This window comes from Mya arenaria, chromosome 10, assembly GCF_026914265.1.
Source record: "Mya arenaria isolate MELC-2E11 chromosome 10, ASM2691426v1".
In the NCBI taxonomy this organism is placed as follows: Eukaryota; Metazoa; Mollusca; class Bivalvia; order Myida; family Myidae; genus Mya; species Mya arenaria.
Genome location: NC_069131.1, coordinates 25520760 through 25543403, shown reverse-complemented (window position 1 = coordinate 25543403; position 22644 = coordinate 25520760). Strand labels below are relative to the sequence as shown.

Genomic DNA, 22644 nt, shown 5'->3' with positions numbered 1-22644 from the left:
TCACATTTATTTTAGTTTCGATATGTGTGTGTATTAACCGATTACAGTAAATGACCCGAGAAGCTGTGTTAGTAAACAAAATCGACTGTCATTTACGGACTGTATCAGAAATCAGGAAGGATAAGGTCATGGTGTGATAAAGCTGTCACATTTGCCTCATATTCATAGTATTTAAGTTGGATCATTTTCTATTGGAAGCAGAGAGGGCCGGGGTCCTTTATGGACTTGAGTTAGGTTTTGGGATGAGATTAGAACGTTACAGTGTATTTACAACTGTATAATTATATTTAGAAAGAACGTTTTAAAATAAAGAATGAACATTGAAACCATTTTTGGTTAATAACTTAAAGAGTTCTATAAATTTCGGAGAGTTCAGTAGTGTTACGCTACAATACAGAACAACATTGTATAACGGGGAATCTCAGCTGAGAGAGCGACATGATTGATGCGTATATTATTTGATAGTATGTTAAATGATGTATCATTTTCCTCATGCTTGTTAACATTGACAATTATAGGCTTGGTTTGAAGAAATACTGTATCTGCCTATTTTGGACAATTCCCTTCATTAAAGTGTTCTGACTAAAACAAAGTGCCGGAGAAAATGGAAAGGTCACGTAGCAATGTGGCCAGCTCAAAATAGGAAAAATAGATAAATATTAAATTAGAATAAGTAGCTGGCTGATAAATATACTATTTGAGATGTATTAACCGAAGGTTCGTGTGTATATACGAAGTTTGCATACCCGGTACGTCTTGCTTTTCGTATCTCGTTCAAACGACTTTGTATCTCGTGACAACGACTTACGTTTCTCTTTAAAACGACTTACGAACGTTGGATATAAAAGCTCTAATAATTATATTTTGTGGTTATAATTGTTCATATATCTATTATCCAATTATGATATATACCTTTGTTGGCACAGTTTTAAGGGAAGGAAGGATTGGTGTACGAAAATTTTATTTTTTTCACAAACACATTTATGGAAAATTATCAACACTGTAGCATTATGTGACGTAATTTGGTTCCTTAAAACAAATAAATTATCCTGTTTTATTCACAAATGAGTTTGTTTCTTGCCTTTTGTGGGCGCGGCTTTGAGATAATATCTTTTTATCTGATGTCTATTATTGGTCTGTGTTGTGAATCTATACACACATATTTTTTGCTCTTTAAAGGTTATATGCGAGCGTTTCGTTAAATGCAATTTTACAATCAGTTTAACAAAACTTACTACATACATGATGAAGAATGTTGATTGATGTAGTGCACATTTATTTTTGCTTAATATTATCGGCTAAAAACTTGTTTATAACCCATTGATTGTCCTTGTCTTAATTGAAAATACATGAATCAGTCATTCATTCATTTAGTGCTTAACATTGCTCAAGGCAAACAGGATAAAAGAAATTAGGTGCAGTCAAGTTAATGCCTTTTTCCATCCAGGCACTTAAATACACCCCCCCCCCCCCCCCCCGTAAAACACAAATGTATTGTTAATAAAGTCAGCCTAGTTGCTTAAGCTCTAGAGGAATTTTCAAGGATATGAAGATATGCTGGTCAAAGAATGGTCTTGTCCGGAATTCCATACCGCCTCTAGAGAAAGGAATAAGGTCTCTTAGTAGGGATAGATTCTAAGCATGAGTGGTGACTTACCAAAATGCTTCTTTGTAATCAATTATTATGGTTTAATCTTGGAGTTTAAAAAATAAATAGAATTTCAATCTTTATGATAATTATGATCATTTCAATTTTAAAATAACTAATTATACTTCTTCAGATGGAGATGTTCCTAGTTCACCATCATATGGTGTGTTTTTTTACACAGTTGATAAGATTCACTAGAATATGCACAGATAACAAATCAGCTCTCGCAGTAAACTTTCGACGGAAAAACTTATAACGGAATATCATCAATTAAGGAAAACTTTCTCAAACTTTGTAAATGGTCATTATTATATTACATGCAAGTACAATAGTAGTCCTAAATCGTTAATTACTGACAGTACTGCTCATCCTGAATTTAATGGTGTGTTATTTTAAAGAAAATTCGTAAAATTAAAATGTTTCCTGCAGCTAGTTGGGCAGATAGACTCAATGAATTGCTGGAATCTCATATAAGCCGTGGATATAATGGCACTACTTCGAAGAGTACTTGCCTTCTGGTTTTTGAGGAAGAATTCCTTATAAAAATGTATATAGTTAAATATGGCGTCCTTACATAACTAAGCTCTCAGCACTTGATTATCGGACTCCACACACTTTGACCAGCCCAACAGCGTTCATACACCGATAATGACATCAACCCCGCAATTCATTCCTTAAATGGACACAAAAAAGCCTTTTGAAAACATTTTTAAACAACTTCAAATATTACAATACTTGTCCAAAGGTTAAAAATCATTCCTCCTTCCCTTAGATAACTGTTGCCTATTGTTTTTTAATATAATTTTATATGATTTTTATAATTATGTTAAAAGCATCATGTCTTAACATTTATCTTCAATATGTTTCATTCATTCGTTTTTATATTGATGTCATTAAAACAGTATTTCTCCACCTCACAGAAAAATATTCTTGTGTAATACGTATCTACAGCTAGTTAAAAAGAAATGTTAATTTTTTAGTGTGTTGGTATATAAAAATACCAAAAGGCTGTTATTAAAAGTCCAAAGAAAGTTAAAGATACCACTATGAACCATCTCTTTAGCAAATCTAAGCCATGTAAAAATGATTGAGGCTGTAAATAAATTCCATCATATTTGAGTGTTGTGATATTTGAAAACAGTTATGAATTAATAAATACATTTACTAAATAGTTGATTCTGTGACATAATGAACGGCTATAATTCTAATTTTATTAACAAGCGACCCCCCCCCCCCCGACCCCCGCACATACACATGTAATACACCGACGCCCAGCCTTTATCCATTTATATTAGATATTACAAATATGATTAAAATGCGTGTTATACACCTTAAACAAAACTTCAACAGAGCAAACGCCAATGTTCTTCTGTTTGTTTCTCAGTCAAACAAGTAAAACATGAAAGCCAGAGTTGAACGATTCACGACATCATCGCACGAGGATGCAGACAACAACAAAGCTATGATAGATACAGTGACAATTGTTTTTTTCTTTTCATTATTTTACCTACGATAGCAATTCATCATCCAATAATCGTCATCTATGTGTAATACCTGCAAACATTTAATGCATTTCGTAATGAACAATCTAATTAGGTAACCAATTCATGAAAAACGGCATACTCATTGAACAATCTTTATGTGATTTTTTTGTAAACAGTCATCTCTATATGATTTCTGGTGGTCTTGCACCACAACAATAGACCAAACGTGATTAATTCTCTGTTTTGTTTACCGATTCAAAACAGAAATTAACAATTAATTCCTATCAATTATAACAATAATCATTGTAAACGAAATATAAAATTCGAGGTGATCAATTCTATTCTGAATACTAACTAATCTGCTAAAATACAAAAGTAATAGGACACGATCTTGCGTTCTAAATGATGGAATGAGTCTATAACATCAAATTTCATTGGTTAAAAGAATCACTGAGCGTTGTTCAAGGTGGAAGAGAGACGGAACTATTCTAAACGATGACAGAGTGCAAAGTATGTTCTAAAATTTGTATAAATAAGAAACGCAGCACGATGCAAACGCTTTCGTACTATACTTTTAAGATATACGGACATTTTAACAGTTGCAGGTAAATTAATTCGGTGATAAATGGATTGCAATATATGTGTGATTTATGACAGTCTAATATGAAACATTTCGAGGAATGAAATCTTAACTAATATTTTTCCATCTATATTGAAGCATCCTTAATATGCTCGAATTTAAACAAATCGGAGATTTGGCGAACAGTCTTGGTGGCTGTTTTTTTTACTCTTCCTTTGAAGAAGGCAAATCATACGTTTTCTTAATGTTCGTTAGTGTTCGTTGATTGAAAAATGTTTTATTCACACAATCATGCGTCACTTTTTGTGTCAAAGCACTTGCAAAAATGGGGTTCGAATTATATTTTTTATCGTCGACAATAGTCTTAACCTTTTGATTACGGTGTTATTTGTAATATATAATTAGTGAAAGTGTCCTCATTCTTTTGCCCTGCGTTTATTTTCAAACGAAATAAAAATGTTGAATCATTTTCAGATCAAAATGAGCGCCTTGTATATTCTACTCCTTGCGGTTGTTTCAATCGTGGCCGTGAACGGTCAGGGTTATTCAACGTACGGTCTTTCAGGCGGCGGATACAGAAGGCACGGAGGCCACACGGGACACGGGGGCGGACATGGATCCGGTAGTGGAATCGGATACGGCAGCAGATACGGGAGCGGATATGGTAGCCTATCCGGCATGGGATATGGAAGCGGATATGGTACTGGAAGCGGATATGGGAGTGGATATGGTAGCATAGGCGGACATGGTAGTGGATACGGAAGTGGATATGGTAGTGGCGGTGGATACCTTAGTGGATATGGTGGGGGAAGCGGATACGGCAGAAGATATGGTGGGGGAAGCCGTCACGGAGGCGGATACGGGAGTGGATATGGTAGCATAGGCGGATATGGTAGTGGATACGGGAGCGGAAGTGGATACGGGAGCGGATACACGAGTGGATATGGTGGTGGAATCGGACACGGGAGCGGATATGGTAGCATAGGCGGACTTGGTAGTGGATACGGGAGCGGAAGCGGATACGGCAGCGGATACACGAGTGGATATGGTAGCGGAAGCGGATATGGAAGAAGTGGATATGGTGGCGGAAGCGGATACGGCAGCGGATACACGAGTGGATATGGTAGCGGAAGCGGATATGGAAGTGGATATGGTGGTGGAAGCGGATACACGAGTGGATATGGTGGCGGAAGCGGATACGGTAGCGGACTCACTAGCGGACATGGTATTGGAAGCAGTGGATACGGATCTAGTCATCGTGCTAGCGGTGGTTATTAATCCTCTACTGGCCGTTTCGATTGTAGCTCAGGGGATACACTCAACGGTATTGATTTGTATAGACTAACAATATATGCACCTTTGTTTAAATCCTTATTATATACAATTATTAAAATTAATAGTAGAATTTCTTTGATTCATTGCTAAAGACATGGAAGGATGTTTGAACGAGTGTAGCATGATGGTCTATATCTCTTTTCAGATGATACCATCGTTACGGGGGCTTTCAATGAAAGTTGTGCTGGAGAAAGTTTCTTTGTTGTTCTGTTGTTTTACATTTTTATAAACTAAATAAAATCGGAAATAAATAATGGGTTAAATTGCTTACTTTGTCAACAACGAAATTTGAAACCATAGTTTATAATTTGCAACTGAATACATGATAAATGTTTGTTACTTTTGCAACCAATAACAGAGCTCATACATGTTACTTTTAAGATCATTTAAACTACTCTGGAGCTTAGATATCTTAATGTGCATATCTTAACCAATGGCAGAGGTCAGCTATGTGTGTTCATTGGTGGATTTTCAACCAACGTCAAAGTACGCAAAATTACTAATTGCCTGATGGTTTAACTCGGCAAAGTTTAATAAAAAATCAGGACCCCGTCTTACGAGTGCTCGTGTACAACCATAATGTTACGAACAGAATCTATGCTGTAAATGTCCTTACGGTATTGTTATTGAAAAGCAGCTTACGCCCAAAACGGAGTTACTCCTAGAGAGTTAAGCCTTACGATCTTTATAAAAACGGAGTTACGCCTAGAGAGTTAAGCCTTACGATCTTTATAAAAACGGAGTAACGCCTAGAGAGTTAAGCCTTACGATCTTTATAAAAACGGAGTTACGCCTAGAGAGTTTAGCCTTACGATCTTTATAAAAACGGAGTTACGCCTAGAGAGTTAAGCCTTACGATCTTTATAAAAATGGAGTTAAGCCTAGAGAGTTAAGCCTGACGATCTTTATAAAAATGGAGTAACGCCTAGAGAGTTAAGCCTTACGATCTTTATAAAAATGGAGTTACGCCTAGAGAGTTAAGCCTTACGATCTTTATAAAAATGGAGTAACGCCTAGAGAGTTAAGCCTTACGATCTTTATAAAAACGGAGTTACGCCTAGAGAGTTAAGCCTTACGATCTTTATAAAAATGGAGTAACGCCTAGAGAGTTAAGCCTTACGATCTTTATAAAAATGGAGTTACGCCTAGAGAGTTAAGCCTTACGATCTTTATAAAAACGGAGTTACGCCTAGAGAGTTAAGCCTTACGATCTTTATAAAAATGGAGTAACGCCTAGAGAGTTAAGCCTTACGATCTTTATAAAAATGGAGTTACGCCTAGAGAGTTAAGCCTTACGATCTTTATTAAAACTGAGTAACGCCTAGGGAGTTAAGCCTTACCATCTTTATAAAAACTGAGTAACGCCTACAGAGTTAAGCCTTACGATCTTTATAAAAATGGAGTAACGCCTAGAGAGTTTAGCCTTACGATCTTTATAAAAATGGAGTAACGCCAAGAGAGTTAAGCCTTACGATCTTTATAAAAATGGAGTAACGCCTAGAGAGTTAAGCCTTACGATCTTTATAAAAATGGAGTAACGCCTAGAGAGTTAAGCCTTACGATCTTTATAAAAATGGAGTAACGTCTAGAGAGTTAAGCCTTACGATCTTTATAAAAACGGAGTAACGCCTAGAGAGTTAAGCCTTACGATCTTTATAAAAATGGAGTAACGCCTAGAGAGTTAAGCCTTACCATCTTTATAAAAATGGAGCAACGCCTAGAGAGTTAAGCCTTACGATCTTTTTAAAAATGGAGTAACGCCTAGAGAGTTAAGCCTTACGATCTTTATAAAAATGGAGTAACGCCTAGAGAGTTAAGCCTTACGATCTTTATAAAAATGGAGTTACGCCTAGAGAGTTAAGCCTTACGATCTTTATTAAAACGGAGTAACGCCTAGAGAGTTAAGCCTTACCATCTTTATAAAAACTGAGTAACGCCTACAGAGTTAAGCCTTACGATCTTTATAAAAATGGAGTAACGCCTAGAGAGTTTAGCCTTACGATCTTTATAAAAATGGAGTAACGCCAAGAGAGTTAAGCCTTACGATCTTTATAAAAATGGAGTAACGCCTAGAGAGTTAAGCCTTACGATCTTTATAAAAATGGAGTAACGCCTAGAGAGTTAAGCCTTACGATCTTTATAAAAATGGAGTAACGTCTAGAGAGTTAAGCCTTACGATCTTTATAAAAACGGAGTAACGCCTAGAGAGTTAAGCCTTACGATCTTTATAAAAATGGAGTAACGCCTAGAGAGTTAAGCCTTACCATCTTTATAAAAATGGAGCAACGCCTAGAGAGTTAAGCCTTACGATCTTTTTAAAAATGGAGTAACGCCTAGAGAGTTAAGCCTTACGATCTTTATAAAAATGGAGTAACGCCTAGAGAGTTATGCCTAACGATCTTTATAAAAATGGAGTAACGCCTAGAGAGTTAAGCCTTACGATCTTTATAAAAATGGAGTAACGCCTAGAGAGTTAAGCCTTACGATCTTTATAAAAATGGAGTAACGCCTAGAGAGTTAAACCTTACGATCTTTATAAAAATGGAGTAACGCCTAGAGAGTTAAACCTTACGATCTTTATAAAAATGGAGTAACGCCTAGAGAGTTATGATCTATGAAAATGGGGCCCAGGATATTTCTCTATTATGAATACATGTCACCAAGTACAGTTGGGGGTAAAACGAATTTTGAGTATTTTTCTTTAAAGCCCTTTGAAATATACTGTCGAAATATTAATATGAAAAACCCACCACAAATGATTTGAAGAATATGTTTTCCAAATTGAAGACATATATTTCCTCATATATTGATCACAAACAAACTTTAATTTTCTTACTGTATGAATGTCCCTCTTTATAAAATATAAACATATCTTCCACGACCCCTCTATACCTTCGCACGAAGCCCATTCATAAGACACATTACATTAAATAAGTTCACCATGCATCAGGCAACTATGATTCATTGAGCCTTTGAAAACATAGCTAAATGATTGATGGAATACTGAAAATACTCGTTGGCAAGTTAAAAAGAATAACATCATCGATCGTCCGCGTACTTATTCAACTGTATCCACTACTGAATAAATTTATATAAATAACTTTACATTTTGTGCATGCGGAATGAATGTGTATATGCAACTTATTTACATGTGAAAAAACATAATGATGTTAACTATATTCTATTAAGCTAAGTGCGCAACGCGTTCGTCAATATTTACATTGTCCAGTACATTTTTGTACACAAAAATGGTACTCATTTTGCAATATTTTTTCGCTGAATTACATGCGTAGTTACATCGGCCATTAAACAGAACAACCTTCAATTTTAAAACATAAAACAATATTAACAATAATGGAATGTATGTTCCTTGTAAGAGCTGTTTAGTTCTTTAACTTGTGTCAGTGAATAGTAAATTGGTGGGGGTCGAATCTGCGACCCCTGGGTTGACAGTCAAACGTCTTAGTAGAAGACCACGTATCCGCAACAATGTGGGTTCAATGACAACCTTGGTAATTCATTTATAGAAAGACGAATCATAAATATTATGGTTTGTGTCTAGTGTTCTAGGTGCGAACAGAACTGCTGGGGTACGTTTATACGCGTGAAATACATATTTTTACATGTATACGTATGTGACTTGTGTTAAGGCGATTCAATGATACAGAGGTCTTAATAAACAGTACGTTATGTTCTGCTCTGCTTATTATATTTGTTCTAATGAGTAGGTTTGTGGTTTGTTTCTTGTGAATGTACTCTATTAAAAATGTCACTGTATTGTGGCCATATTTTGTTTTGTGCGTTAAACAAGACTTATTTAGATTTAATTGCTTTTTCGATTGCTTGCGTGTTTAATTTGATTCAGAAAGAAAACACCTTTATTATTGTATTGCTAATACGCACAGCCATTTGACGGAGCTAGTTAACACTTTATCAATCATTGAATTAACGCTGCATGTTTTAAAACACATCAAACCAAGTGATGATCAATTATATGACGTAAGGTAATATAGTTAAAAGTAAATATAAACGTTTTATGACACGACAAATAAATGCATCAAATTACAGCATTTAATACAGCCATTGGTTAAACCATTGTGCGTCATCAAATTACAGCATTTAATACAGCCATTGGTTAAACCATTGTGCGTTTGACAACGTGATAATATAGATAAAACGGTTAAATATGATGAATAAACGCTAATCTGTACGTTAACAGTTGTTGAAACAAACAAACGAAATGTTTTTGTTATCTATTGTTTTTGATGAGTGCTAAGCAATATGTTAAGATATATTTTGTGTTTGCTTACTGATATTTAGGATAGGAGAAAAAATAGACATGTGCAGGTAAATTTATTAAGTGTTTTATTAATATGAACATAGTTATCTGTAACATCGGATTAAATAACATCCTGAAAGCATAATGAAATGAAACTTCGACATAGACACAATCGTTTATCTGGCCGTTGGGAGAGGCAAACTATATCATCAAGTCTTTGGAACAGGATTAGGCTCATAGCGAATTCTAGAGATGCATAATAAAAAGCTTATAAAACCATTGGCAGAGGGACACAAACAGACTTCGGAAGAAGAACACTGGCTCATTAGGACTTCGGAAGAGGCACGATGGCTGATGAACACTTTGGGAGAGGCACACTAACTAACAAAGACTTTGGCAGTAGCTTAATTAGAGGTTAGTACACGGCGTAGCCGGGCCGTTGAGTGATAATTGGCCCGAGTGACTCATAATGGCCCGAGACGTAGTCGAGGGACATTATGAGCACGAGGGCCAATTTTTACTCAACGGCCCGGCTTCGCCGTGTATTAACCTCTTTAATACATATGTATGTTTTTCTTATTTGTAAGTCTACAGTTTGCTTTTTAAAGTTTACCTTCTATCTAATTGTGCTTATTTTGCTCTCGCTTGACAACGATGAGTTAACTCACTCTCAAATTAAATTTACTTTTATTTCGTTTTTGAGAGTGAGCCAAACAGGCAAACAGCATTTTGTTGTCACTTTTATGTTCCCATTTCAATTTCAATTGATCACTATGAACAGTCCACAACGTCTTTCCGAATTTTTCTGTACGAATCACTGACATCTTTCGGTTCATGGTCTGAATAACTGAATTCAATTTAATAAACATGAACACCTAGCAAGTAGAACAACTGTTTGTACTTAGATAAACCAATAACTCGTATTAATAATGTCAACATGTATGAACAGTTGCTATTTTTCAAGTAAATTCAATTTTGCCGCTCCCTTTGTTTTGTTTTTTGAATGTCAACGCAGAATGAAAAACTCCACCCTAACGGTCCACACTGGTTATCAAACACTAGCATATCTTCCTAAACTGCGTTCGCCTCCCTTTAAGATTTTAACAATAAATATGGTCAAGCAGATCAATAAATTTTGATAATTTAGTCAAGACATTATTTCACAGTCGCCAAAATTCATTTTAAGGCGAAAATTGAAATCGCTGAGTCATGCAAATAATCGCGAAATCCCTGTACAAATGTGTTACTATATATAGTAACATATGTATTAACTGCTTTTAAATTTAAAATGCTGAATGATTTCTCAACAGTTCGGCATAAATGTTCGTTAAATAAAATTGTTATTATCATTTTTGCCTTAAATCTTCTTCTCCTTTCAGCGGTCGGTTTCTTGTCCGGTTACTGGCAATAGCAACTGCTTAATCATACTTCGGTCCCTAGTGGCCATTCTTTGTCAACGGACATCGCCCGTGATGGTATGGCGGCCATACCTAGTATTACGGATGTCGCTTGGGAATGTATGGCGTTTATTCGTGATCTGGTGAATATCGCCCTGTCATTGTATGCAGGGTATTTTTAAAATGACAGGAATATATGGCCGCCAATCGTGATATAGCAAATATCGTCACTGAACTTATCGCGATTGTTCGTGTTTTGGCGAATACCGTCATGGAATGTATTGGACATTCGTAATATGGCGGATACGAAACTTAACTCATTATAAAAAGTAAGTCTTAGTTGATTGTAAAGTTGCATTGCAACACAATATTGGACGAATATATAATAACGATTTTATCTAAGTGTAAGGCGTCTCTCGCCTCAAATGGATGGTTGAAGACACTCTTCCTGCTTAGAATGAATTTTCAAACACTACAAAATGATATATTTTTAATTTTACCTTATATGGCAAAATCAAAAATAAAACTGACGCAAAGCATTACATACGTCATGAATATTCAAGTATTTCGAAATCTTAAAAAAGATAGTGTTTTATTGGTTTGTAAAAGAAGTTCAGTTATGATTTCTGTTTAATTATTCTTTCAATGTGAGGCTCAAGAAAATCGAGATTGCAGTTTAAAAAAACACACAAAATAAATTAGCACATACGTGCCCATGCATTACATCTTGGACGCATATTTCTAATTCGAAAAAAAAAACACTACATTTTTTAATGATATTAATAGCTTTTCGATACTTTAACCTCTTGTCCGCCTATCTTTTTTGTACTCGTCTTTTGTTTTATATCGTGTTATACAAGACAAATGGAAAAAAACAACACACATAATCGTATTTCCAGTTATTAGCAATGTCGAAATGCTGTTGACTGATTTCATATTAAAACATACAATTAGCCAAATCCATAGTGTACATACCCATATATTTAATATAACTTATGTTTTAATGTGAATTGTTTTCAATATTTGTAAATATTGGATTTAAGGGTCTTTTTATTCGCTTGAAATAGTATAAAAACAGGTATATAATGACTTCATTAATTTCTGTTTTAGGTCATACATCATTACTGGATATTGATGATTGCTAAACAAACAGCTCTCAACTAAAAACGTCTCCCCGACAAGTTTCATGTTGGGGACATTTTTCAATTTGTCTTAAAAATAAGCGTATTAATATCAAACAACAATTGACTGACTTATTCGAAGAGAAAATCGTACATTTTAGCTTACATTCCAATAATTAAAGGCGTATACTATGCTTTCGGGAAAATGAGGTCATGTGTTTAAATACAAGAAAATTATTGTCCGTTCAGCAAGTTACGTATGTTCATGCCCAATTATACATGGTGGAGTGCCTTTAACTAAATAATAGTACGATGAAAACTACAGGTAAGGCCCAGTAGTCAAATATGTATTTAGTATAAGGCTTGTTTTAATTTTAAAAATAAGGGTCCAAACGACTTTAAACGGGAAACACAAACTTAGAAAACAACACAGACTATGAATGCATAAAAAATGATTGAATTATCTCATTAGAACGGACATTAACACACGAGTTCACTGTAACAAGAATTCTGAAGACGCTTTTTAAACTTTGCTTCATACATTGATCATCAAAACATCTTTGTCGTTGTAAAAAAACACATTTCAATTAAAACATAATAATGTTAAATGACAATTGTCCCAATATATCGTCCATTCCTCTCTGTTACAGGCTGCTCCGGACGCAGTTCTTGATGACAACCGCAGCTAAATTAGCAAACTCCTGCTTGGTAATCGTACCATCAACTGAAATAGAAACAGCGCCGAAGTATGACAATCCATAAATGCAATAGCAAGACAAACAAGAAAGCCTACAAAATAGTGATATGATTTGCTATAATACAGAGTATGGTTGGCAAATGTTTGTGAAACCATCACCTAATGATACAAAACTGTGCTTGAACTAGAAGGGTGCATATTAAAAATAAACCTTAAATGTAAAAGCGATCGTATCTTTGCGAAATTAACCCGACACAAATTAAGATAAATGTACTTCAAAATAATCCTCACCGGTTCCTACGTCCAAAACATCAAACAACATAGCAGCCGCAAAACTATTTCGAAATATTGACAACATCTATTTCTTTGAAATCCTTCCATTTGCGTCTTGATCATAGGAGTCGAATTTACAAGGATCACTTTTAAGCGTCACGTTGAATCGGTCCTGAGAGTCCTGATGGCATGGAAATATATCGCAAAGTGTTACGAATATGTTATGATATACAGGCAGGGATTGTTGACATTGAAACATGGAAAAATGTATAACCACAAACTATAAGCCACACTGTGAGACAATAACTGCATAAATGAAACTCATTGAACAATCATATTATTATTTCTACAATAATCTTTGTAAATAGCAATTACGATTTTATCTCGTTTGTATATTAAGTATCAAACTCATATAATATATACAGTCGAATCCCGTTGGCTCGAACTCGCTTGGGTCGAATTTCTAGTTGGCTCGAACTAGATGTAAAGGACAGATTTCTTCATACTGAAAGTAAACAATCCCGCTTGGCTCGAGTTTTCCAAGGCTCGAGGTATTTTGCCGGTCTCTGTGAGTTCGAGCCAACGAGGTTCGACTGTATATATCATTATTATATAGGACAAAAACACATCTTAAATGAGACTTGAGTTAGCATTTTAATTACTTTTTGACATACCACTGATTATTTGAAAGCTATCGATACTTTTGCGGATTGTTGTCGATATATTTTCCTAAAATCTCCTGCGGTCTATTTAAGAATCACATACGTAATTGTCGTAACAACATTACATCTCAAGAACATACCTTTGAAGAACTCCGCCAACTCCATGATATTCCTGCTTTGACTTTCCGATTTCCACTTGAAACCAAACTGCCTCCGGCGTGTTTAGATTGACCCCATTACCTAAGTCCCTGACGGGAAATAATGATGAGTATTTAATATAATCTACATTTTTATCTATGAAACCTTTTGTCAGACTTCAATAACTACTAATTTCAGTCAACATACGTGCCATCCACATTTGTTTTTTCGCCACGTAAATTGGTTTAATGCCATCCACATTTGGTTCCCCGCGAGCTAAAAGCAAGATACCTTCACTCCTCCCGCTTGATATTATAATTTTATTCTAAGTATTCTTTGAAATATAATTATTTAAACTATAAGTGTTTTATTTATAATAAAAATAACTTAATGTACACGTACATGTGCAATATATAATACAATAGCATTAACAATTATGTTTGTGTTTATTTTATGCTTGTTAATTTGGGGTTTGTATAGTTTGACGTTAAGCTGTCTATGCTTAAGACAAGATAAATGATCAGTTATGTTTAGCTCAGTTATACTTTTTGTGCTGCTCTGCCCCTATCTATATGAATTTATCGAACAAGGAGCACGTTTAGCATCTAACCTAATATGTTTGGAGCTTCCGTATGACCTTTTGTTCCGAAATAACTTACTATTTACCAAATTGTTGGAATTAATTCATAATTGATTATTATTTTCAACGCTTATTGGTTGCAAAATTGAACACATCATGAGCAGCTACACTTTCCGTATCGTAACATCGTTAGTAATACAACCAAGAGGTAATACATGTTTCATTTTGTTTTCATTTTTAATATAAGATAATGGAGTAACAAGATTGATGTAAATAGTAATCGACGAAATGCTCTGCGCCAGGACAATGTGTGTTAGACATAGTCCGAGTATTTAGCAGCTGTATCCGGTAACACAACCCATGTGTCTAAAAATGTTATGGATGCTTCAGTTGAAAGGAGATATACTGATACATTGTAGTCTGTTCATGATTTTTATTTACGTTAATTCTCTAGTATGCCTTATTCCTGTGCCTCTGAACGAATTCTTAATCTTCTGAATATATGGTTGGACCATATAGTTTCCATAGTAGTATTCACTATAATACACATACTAATGGCTATGAGAAAAAAAAATTGGTATTGGAAACTACTATATAAAGCAAGGCCAAACAAAGACAAAAATTGATATCCTATCGTTTATGGTAAGAAACACATAAATAGTATATATATGTTAGTATTTGCATGTACAGTAAATATTAACTTAGGATGTCATAGGAAACAACGGAATATTATTTTGATAAAAAAGAAACAAACTATCTTTTTTACTGTTACTATTTATGATTAAATCTGACCGTATGATAGCTTGCGTTTTGCATCATGATAGTAGATATTTGACCACTTGTATATATAGGTTAGATTATATATATATTCCTTTAGTAATCAAATCATCATGCAAACCATTTTTTACAACACAGAATTAATTATTTTTCCTTTTTAGCGAGTTGATGAAAGTTGGATGAAAAAGTTCTGGTGTGAAAAATAAAAACTATGGATACTAATGTATAAACCGGCATAGAAAGTAAATAAACAATAGTCTCACCTTTTGACGACTCTACCAGACAAGTGTTGTAACATGGGCAGCAATTGTATCAACAACGATACCTTCTAGTGTGTGTTCACTGTGTATATACCTTCACTTTAAACCGCAGGGAGTGTTTTTTAATATTAAGACACGGGTATTTTTCTAAATTTCCAGAATAAATGTTTTGCATTTCCTCAAACGTGTTATGTTAAGAATTCAAATCAAAGTTATGTTTTTTTTGAATTCATGGAATGGTTAGCGACAATGAAAATCCTGTCGATGATTAATTATCAATTGTCTAGGGAAATTTTCTGACATCATCTATGATAAATAATAATATATATATATACGTTCGGTAAAGCTTGGGGAATTTATGAATAATTTTAATATAAATAATCTACTTTTGATGCTTCAAAATCAGTTTCTCTTTCATCAATTGATGTCAAAAGAGAAATGCAGAATACAGGGATAGGCACAGTAGCCTTAAAAATAAACAAAGTTCCTGATTAAAGTCACAAGGATCAAGGTTATTAATGAATACTGTAATTCCCCTATAATAAGAATGCAGTTTATGTATTATAAGAGATATAAATTATCTAATATTGCGCTATCTGTGAAACATTTTGTTTAAAAATATTTTTTTTACACAAACTCTGCTTAATGACTCTTGTTGGCAAAATGTTGCGCGAATGTGTGGTCCTACTTTGAGGGCTTTCCGTTGAGAACCCACTTGTCCGGCTTGGTCATCGCACTTAAAGCTCCGACATTCCTAGGTGGGAAATCGAACCCAGTTCACCTTTGTCGAGAAGCGAGTGAGCTCAAACCGTACACCACTATAATTTATATTTTTCTGAAGCGTATGAGACAAACGGAACTATTATGTTTACAACATTCCTATCAATAACCGCATAAGAAAACAACAACACTAAACTGCTCTTTAATATTTAATTGCAGACTCTTTAATCTTTGGAAAAGGTGAACAAACTCAAGTTATTTACATTTTATTGAGTTTTTAGTGAAACAAAAATATAAAACTTAATGTTATCATTTTTTATAACTAAATAAACAATAGCTCACATAGAAATGGCTTTCATATTCACCACAACATTATATTGTTATCAAAGTGATTGCAATCCATCTTAATAAGAGCTCAGGCTTTAAACTACTTTTTCGTTTAAGCCTTGAACGATATATTGTCGTTTACGGTTTGAAAAACACCTAAGCTATTGTTCATTGTAATAATAAATTGTGACATAACTGTGTTGACATCTTGACTTGATAAATATGTTAACGAAAAGCATTTCATGTGGGAATACTTTCTCTCTAAAATATTCGTTTAGTATAGCTATATAAAATCGTTGCAACTTGCAAATGCATGTAAACAAATTAAATTAAATGTCTATGAGTTTTATTGTGATCATATGTGATTGAATTCTCTATACAAACACTTGTTGTTTTAAAAAAAAAGCTCAAATGGAATTGTAATTCAGAAAGACTTATATTTGATATAAAGATACAAATGTTGGAATGAAATGTTAACTTAAACACAAATTTAAAGCAATGTTGTAAGACAAGATCTCTAAGACATCTGCGGCAAATGGCGCAGGAGTGTTGGTTGCAGACAAAACAATTTGAGTGAGAAGGTTGTTGTCAAGTTATGCAATTAATTATGAAGCGTTAGTTGTTATACCCCCTCGTCTGCATGAGGTAAATAAGTAGTTTCTTCTTTGACAAAATAATTCACTTACTGAAACGTAAACTACGTCTGAGGATGACTTTTTATATTTCAAATTTTAGCGTATTGTGACGTTTGAAGATGCGATAGGTTTTACACGAGAGTAAGAAAAAAAGAGAAATATGTAATATACAATTTTCAATACAATCATCAAAAATAAACGACGCCCACGATAAATAAAAAATATATTACAAACAACCTTTATACGCAGGTCATACAGGATTGAACAACATTGTCAAAAAGAGCTTAACAATACTTAAACGAAAAAGTATAACTTTTTCAGGGGCTTGCGGACATAAATGGTTGTGTACTTTGTCTTAATATATATATATGCATGGAATAGGTCTCTCACCAGTCGAGAAGAGAGAGAGATGAATAGATTTACGGTATACAAACATCGTACATATCACAGGCAAAACATATTTCTTTACAAAATAAGATAAAATAACACTGGTTCACAGACGTTATGTCTACAATAGGTCACGAAAAAAGCTAATATTGTCAAAAGTTCAATATTTGTGCAAAATTCATTTATGCTTACTGTAAGACATGTTGCGACTTTTATGTAAATACGTCCATCTTTAGACTTCGTTAAATCGGAAGTAATTTCGTTACATTTGTTTCCGAAACGTTTGTCATCCAATTAAGTACTGCCATGAGTTGATATTGAGTTCCAAGTTTGATTGACTTAATTGTCTAAATTCAGAGTAATGAAACAGTAACGTATTTAGTTGTTTATTTAATAGCGAAAACCGAACTTTTTGTGCTGACATTTTTCACCGCAAAACGATATAATTGAATTAGTTATGATACGGTATTATCTATTATCGACTGATTAACAAGGCAACAAAGGAGGTATCGATAGATTGCAACCACTTGTGACTTATATATGTGCAGAACTTCGTATTGAGTAATATTTCAATGTATCGAAGTTTCACATCGGATCGAGTTTTGCGCATTTGCTAATTTCCGCAAACTATCGATTAATTCCTTTTTTCGGCTGAACGGGCGTTTGTGAAGAGAATGATAGGTTGAAACAATTGGGCGTGGCTTAAGGATTCTTCATTTTTACGACGGTTGTAGAACAAGTTATTACAACAATATATTTATCTCTCTCGTTGGCTCGATGCCGCGCGAGAGTGTGGTATTTTGCTTTGGGAAAAAAACGGAGTTCCCCGAGATAAACCCTTTCGATCGGCATGATGATCACAAACCAGACTCACATGCGCCCTGACCGGGAATTAAACCAGGGTCGTCTAGGTGCTGAGCGAGTGGGCTAACCACTGCTGCCAGAGGACGAAGAATTTTAATACATTCATGGCTGCCTAATTGTCTCGGAATCTTCGGATACTAGATACGTTGTTTAAACATGGTGAATTGTGCACATAATACAAAAATACAAAATCAAATGCAATAATTGCCATTGAAGTCGAAAATAATCTTAAATAAAATCCCACATTTGTAAATAGTGAATAGATGCTCGAATTCAGCCATATATCTTACAAAATTAATATATCTCATTTATTTAATACCAAAGTAATTTTGTTTTAAGTTTTGATCATTATGCCATTCTTCTTTCCACTATTGTCAAACTTGACACACTAGACAGTTATCCAGAGTTTGGTCAGGGTTCTCGCTGCATTGTTTAAATTCCCGTTCACTAAGCCGGACAAAGCTTTCTTTTCTTCAACAACATATGACCATAACCTCGCGTAAAACCATACAAACGAGACATACTGTTGTAATAACCCGTTCGGCAAACATTGTTGAACAATTAAGTTCAATCCAAGCAAACTCCAGTTGTTTGATAACTAGCCTACATGTTGGGAAAAACAACTTTAGTGACACAAAAAACAAGGATATTCATGATACGAATTTTTTAGTTTTATTAGATTAAACATATTCACCTTACAAAGATAAAACAATTGCAATCATATTTAAATGGATAATACAACTCCCACACCTGCCATTTCATAAGTTTATATTTCCTAAGTGACCGCATCATGGGTGCAGTCAACAAAATTATTGTTTACAGGGTTAAAGGGTATTTATTGGTGCGACTGAAGATTACATTCAACTCGATAAAAGGAGAGAAGGTTTCACTTGCGGTCCTTATACGATATGAATTAAATAAAATATCAGATAATAATCGGAATTAAGATATTTTCAAGAACATGATATTTTCTTTGTTCATTCGATGCATTAAATTACGCCGGTAATATTTATGTATAAACTAGACGTGTATTTTCCCCGATAGTTCACATGTGGAAAAAAATAATAGTATTCAATTCTGTCTGGAGGCGTTTTATCTCTGATTGAGTATCTGGTCATTGATCAGTTTGCATATCCAAGCTTATTACTAATGTTAACTTCTGGTCTCTTTCCTGTTATTTACTATGAATTATAGGTGTATTGAAGGAATGTCTTTAACGAAACAAAGATTTACATGAACTTTGAACATTTATTCACAGGTTTCGCGCTTATCGGCCTACGATTGACGTCAAAGTAATTTCAACTAATATTACTGTTTTTGAACTTTAAATGAACCCATTTTACAGCAAATGGAGGGTAGCGGTATTAACTTAATTAAATGCAATTATCTGTTGTTCGAGGATACGTATCTGGACAAGTTTAAAGCTTCGTTGAAACCGGATATACGATTGTACTGGAACAATAATTTGAGGACGTTTTTTAATCTTTGCTTCATTTATTGGTTATCAAATCATCTTTGTCGTGATGGGAAAATACATCTCAAATTAATACATGATAACGTTAAATGGCATTAGCCCAAGATTATGGGAAATTTCGCTCTGTTAAAGGCTGCCCCGGAAGCAGTCGTTGATGACTACAGCAGATAAATTATCAAACTCTTTCTTGGTTATCGTACCATCAACTGAAATAGTTAAACGCAAATTATTACAATCCATCAATGCAACAGTAAATCAGGCAATACTACAACCTGGTGCAGTTTTGTATCATTTTGAATAAGGTTATTTTTCCATTATTCGTGAACCATCACCATATGAGACAAAATATCGCTTAAATATGAAAGAGGTATATAAATTATGTACTTATGTATAATACGTTTTATATCGTGACTTAGCTAAATGGTACATCTCCACCAAAGAAATAGCAATTTAGGAGAAATTTACTTTAAACTATTCCTCACCAGTTTCTCTGTCCAGAGCATGAAACAGCATAGCAGCCGCAGTGTTATTTCCAAAGATTGACATCATCTCTTTCTTTGAAATTCTGCTATCTTTATCTTGATCATAAAAGTCGAATTCACAGGGATCAGCCATGAGCGTCACGTTGAATCTTTGAAAGTCCTGATTAAACGGAAATTTAACGTTTACGGCATGATGTTATTGCAAAGCTTTACGAATAAATGATGAAAAAGAGGCAGTGAGCGTTTATTTTAAAGCATTTAACATATATAACCACAAATTGTAAGCCAACATTTGATTCAAGAATAACATTTGTTATAATTTGAATTACCAATTGACATATAACTATCGAATCGGAAGCCATCTATAATTTTGCTGATTGTGGTCTATAAATTTGCACAAAAAACCTCTATGCTCTATTTAGACCTTACTTATTCAACTGATATATTATTGCTTTAATAACACTTAACCTTATGAACCTTCAGAGACCTTCGCCATCTCAATGAGATCCCTGCTCTCGCTCCCCAATTTCCCCTGGAGTCCACGCTGCCTCCGGCGTTTACACTGACCCCATTACCTAAGTCCCTAAAGGGTTGGTAGTGATGAGTATTAAATATAACCTACGTGTTCAAGTTAAAACTTCAATAAATTGTCTTGATAAATGTTCAGTTCTGTTTAGTTCAGTTATATTTTTTGTGTTCTGCTTCATCCCGTTCTACATGAACCAAATGAAAACGAAATCATTACGTTTTGTTTTATCTAACCTGATGTGTTTGGAGCTTACGAAGGACAATTTGTTCAGAGTTAACTTATCATTTACCAATTGAACGGAAGTGACCGCCAAACTAAATGCTTCCATTTTCCCAAAATATTTTTTTTCAAACACAAGACAACACCTATTCAAGTAATTTGACATTGATTACGTTCAACGCTTATATGTTGTACAATGTCCAATCAAGAGCAGCTATAATTTATGTTTAAGTATCGCTCATAAAACTACCAAGAGGTTATAAATGTTTCATTTTGTTTTTATGTATAACTTAAGTTCATTTGTGAAGGAAGAAAATGGATAAAATATAAATCGAAAAAGCGCTTACTTAGACACGTCAACAGTCCCTTTTACACCACCGTTCTTGCTTGCTTCCACACCTACAGCAACTGACGTGTCTTTCTTCTGCGACAGGGCAATGTGTGTTAGGCAGAGTCCCAGTATTAGGCAACTATATCCTGATAGTACCTTATCCATGGTTCTAAAAAAGCAAAGAATGATAAAGTCAAATGTAGATATTTTTGTACATTGTAGTTCATCGTTGTTTACGTTGATTGTCTGTTATGCATTTGTACTATGTATCTGAATAAATTCTTAATGTCCTGGCTTTTGACTGACCCATTAACTTTCCATGGTCGTATTAAACATTATACATGTATGATAGTATTTGCATGTACAAAATGTCATAGAACCTAGCTGATACATATTCTAATAAAATGAAAAATATCTGTTTTACTGCTTAATAAAAATGATTTAATAATTTATATTTTAGCGTCTTTAATATTATTTTATATGTGGATGATAATAGTTTTGATGTGAAGCATGCACGTATAAAAAGTGTATAATCCGGAATAGAATCTAAATAAGCAACATTCTCACCATTTGACCACTCTACAAGACAATTGTTGTAACACTGCAACAGCGATACCTTCTCGTGTGTGTTCACTTGATATATATACATTCACTTCAAACCACAGGGATTGTTCATATTAAGACACGTCAGGGCATTTTTTCTTAATTTCCAGATTAAATGTTTTGCGTATCCTAAAACGTGTTATATTAAAACTGTCATATAAATGTCTATCCTTTGAGTTCATGAAATGGTTAGTGATCATTAAAATCCTGTCTAGCATTTTGAAATTTGAACTGTGTAGGGAAAGTTTTTGGCCATCATTTCTGATAATTACGTTCGGTATAGCTTGGGAATTTTATGAAGAACTTTAATTACACATGATCTATTGTTGTTAAAGGATTCTTTACAATAACTTGTTGCATAATTGCATATCATTAAAGCAATGTAAAATACACGGAAAACTAAGTAACCTTAATGTCAACCAAGATCCTATTTCATGACCCAAGGATCAAGGTAAACAACGAATACTGTAAATCCCCAAACGCGCACATCTCAGAGTGAACATCATTATTCATGTTAATAATAAAGATGCAGTTTTTGTTTATAAGATTTAAAAGTCAGATCAGTCTCTTTGCAAAACATTAAGTATAAAATTTATTTAGTTTTCAACGATTGTGAAGGAATGTAAAAATTATTATGAAATGTTTTACAATGTATTTTCAAAGTTTAAAGACGTCAGTTTACAAGTATATATTGTGCTGGGAAAATCACTCATATGTTCAAACTAAATGTGAAAATGTAGAAAAAAGAACAATAACTGAAAAAATAGCAAACTTTATTTTGACAAAACAACAACAACAACAACAATAACACATATTCTAAACAAACAGCATATCAGTATGAT

General features: G+C 34.1%; 2 protein-coding genes and 2 long non-coding RNA genes across 5 annotated transcripts; 2 read left to right on the top strand and 2 right to left on the bottom strand.

Annotated features, from left to right (window-relative positions):
- The first annotated feature begins 3618 nt into the window (after window positions 1-3618).
- On the top strand, window positions 3619-5313 carry LOC128206364 (keratin-associated protein 6-2-like). The gene is made up of 3 exons (XM_052908759.1): window positions 3619-3737; window positions 4187-5036; window positions 5193-5313. The coding sequence occupies exon 2, from the start codon at window positions 4193-4195 to the stop codon at window positions 4988-4990; it is 798 nt and encodes a 265-aa protein (XP_052764719.1). The 5' UTR covers window positions 3619-3737; window positions 4187-4192; the 3' UTR covers window positions 4991-5036; window positions 5193-5313.
- Window positions 5314-9226: 3913 nt separating this feature from the next.
- On the top strand, window positions 9227-12820 carry LOC128206434 (uncharacterized). Its single transcript, XR_008256469.1, has 3 exons — window positions 9227-9394; window positions 10706-11052; window positions 12495-12820. It is a non-coding gene; the product is annotated as an uncharacterized LOC128206434 (long non-coding RNA).
- LOC128206435 (uncharacterized) lies at window positions 12360-15356 on the bottom strand. Its single transcript, XR_008256470.1, has 4 exons — window positions 15235-15356; window positions 13617-13724; window positions 12833-12995; window positions 12360-12568 (listed from the first exon to the last, which is right to left on the bottom strand). It is a non-coding gene; the product is annotated as an uncharacterized LOC128206435 (long non-coding RNA).
- A 3471-nt stretch (window positions 15357-18827) lies between these two features.
- On the bottom strand, window positions 18828-21938 carry LOC128206834 (uncharacterized). Of its 2 annotated transcripts, none has more exons than XM_052909518.1 (5): window positions 21767-21938; window positions 21216-21355; window positions 20589-20703; window positions 20121-20280; window positions 18828-19844 (listed from the first exon to the last, which is right to left on the bottom strand). In XM_052909518.1, exons 1-5 carry the CDS (start codon window positions 21767-21769, stop codon window positions 19765-19767), a joined length of 498 nt encoding a protein of 165 aa, XP_052765478.1. In that variant the 5' UTR covers window positions 21770-21938; the 3' UTR covers window positions 18828-19764. The 2 variants fall into 2 exon arrangements, with proteins under 2 accessions (XP_052765478.1, XP_052765477.1); XM_052909517.1 differs by having other exon boundaries at window positions 21216-21368; window positions 21767-21925.
- Between the last annotated feature and the right edge of the window lie 706 nt (window positions 21939-22644).

Excerpts from the sequence above, each read along its gene's own strand:
- LOC128206364 (XM_052908759.1), top strand. The coding sequence starts at position 4,193 with ATGAGCGCCTTGTATATTCTACTCCTTGCGGTTGTTTCAATCGTGGCC.
- LOC128206834 (XM_052909517.1), bottom strand. The coding sequence starts at position 21,364 with ATGGATAAGGTACTATCAGGATATAGTTGCCTAATACTGGGACTCTGC. Across the intron at positions 20,281-20,588 it reads GGTCTCTGAAGGTTCATAAG|GACTTTCAAAGATTCAACGT; the intron begins GTTAAGTGTTAT and ends CCGTTTAATCAG. Across the intron at positions 19,845-20,120 it reads TGCTCTGGACAGAGAAACTG|TTGATGGTACGATAACCAAG; the intron begins GTGAGGAATAGT and ends TAACTATTTCAG.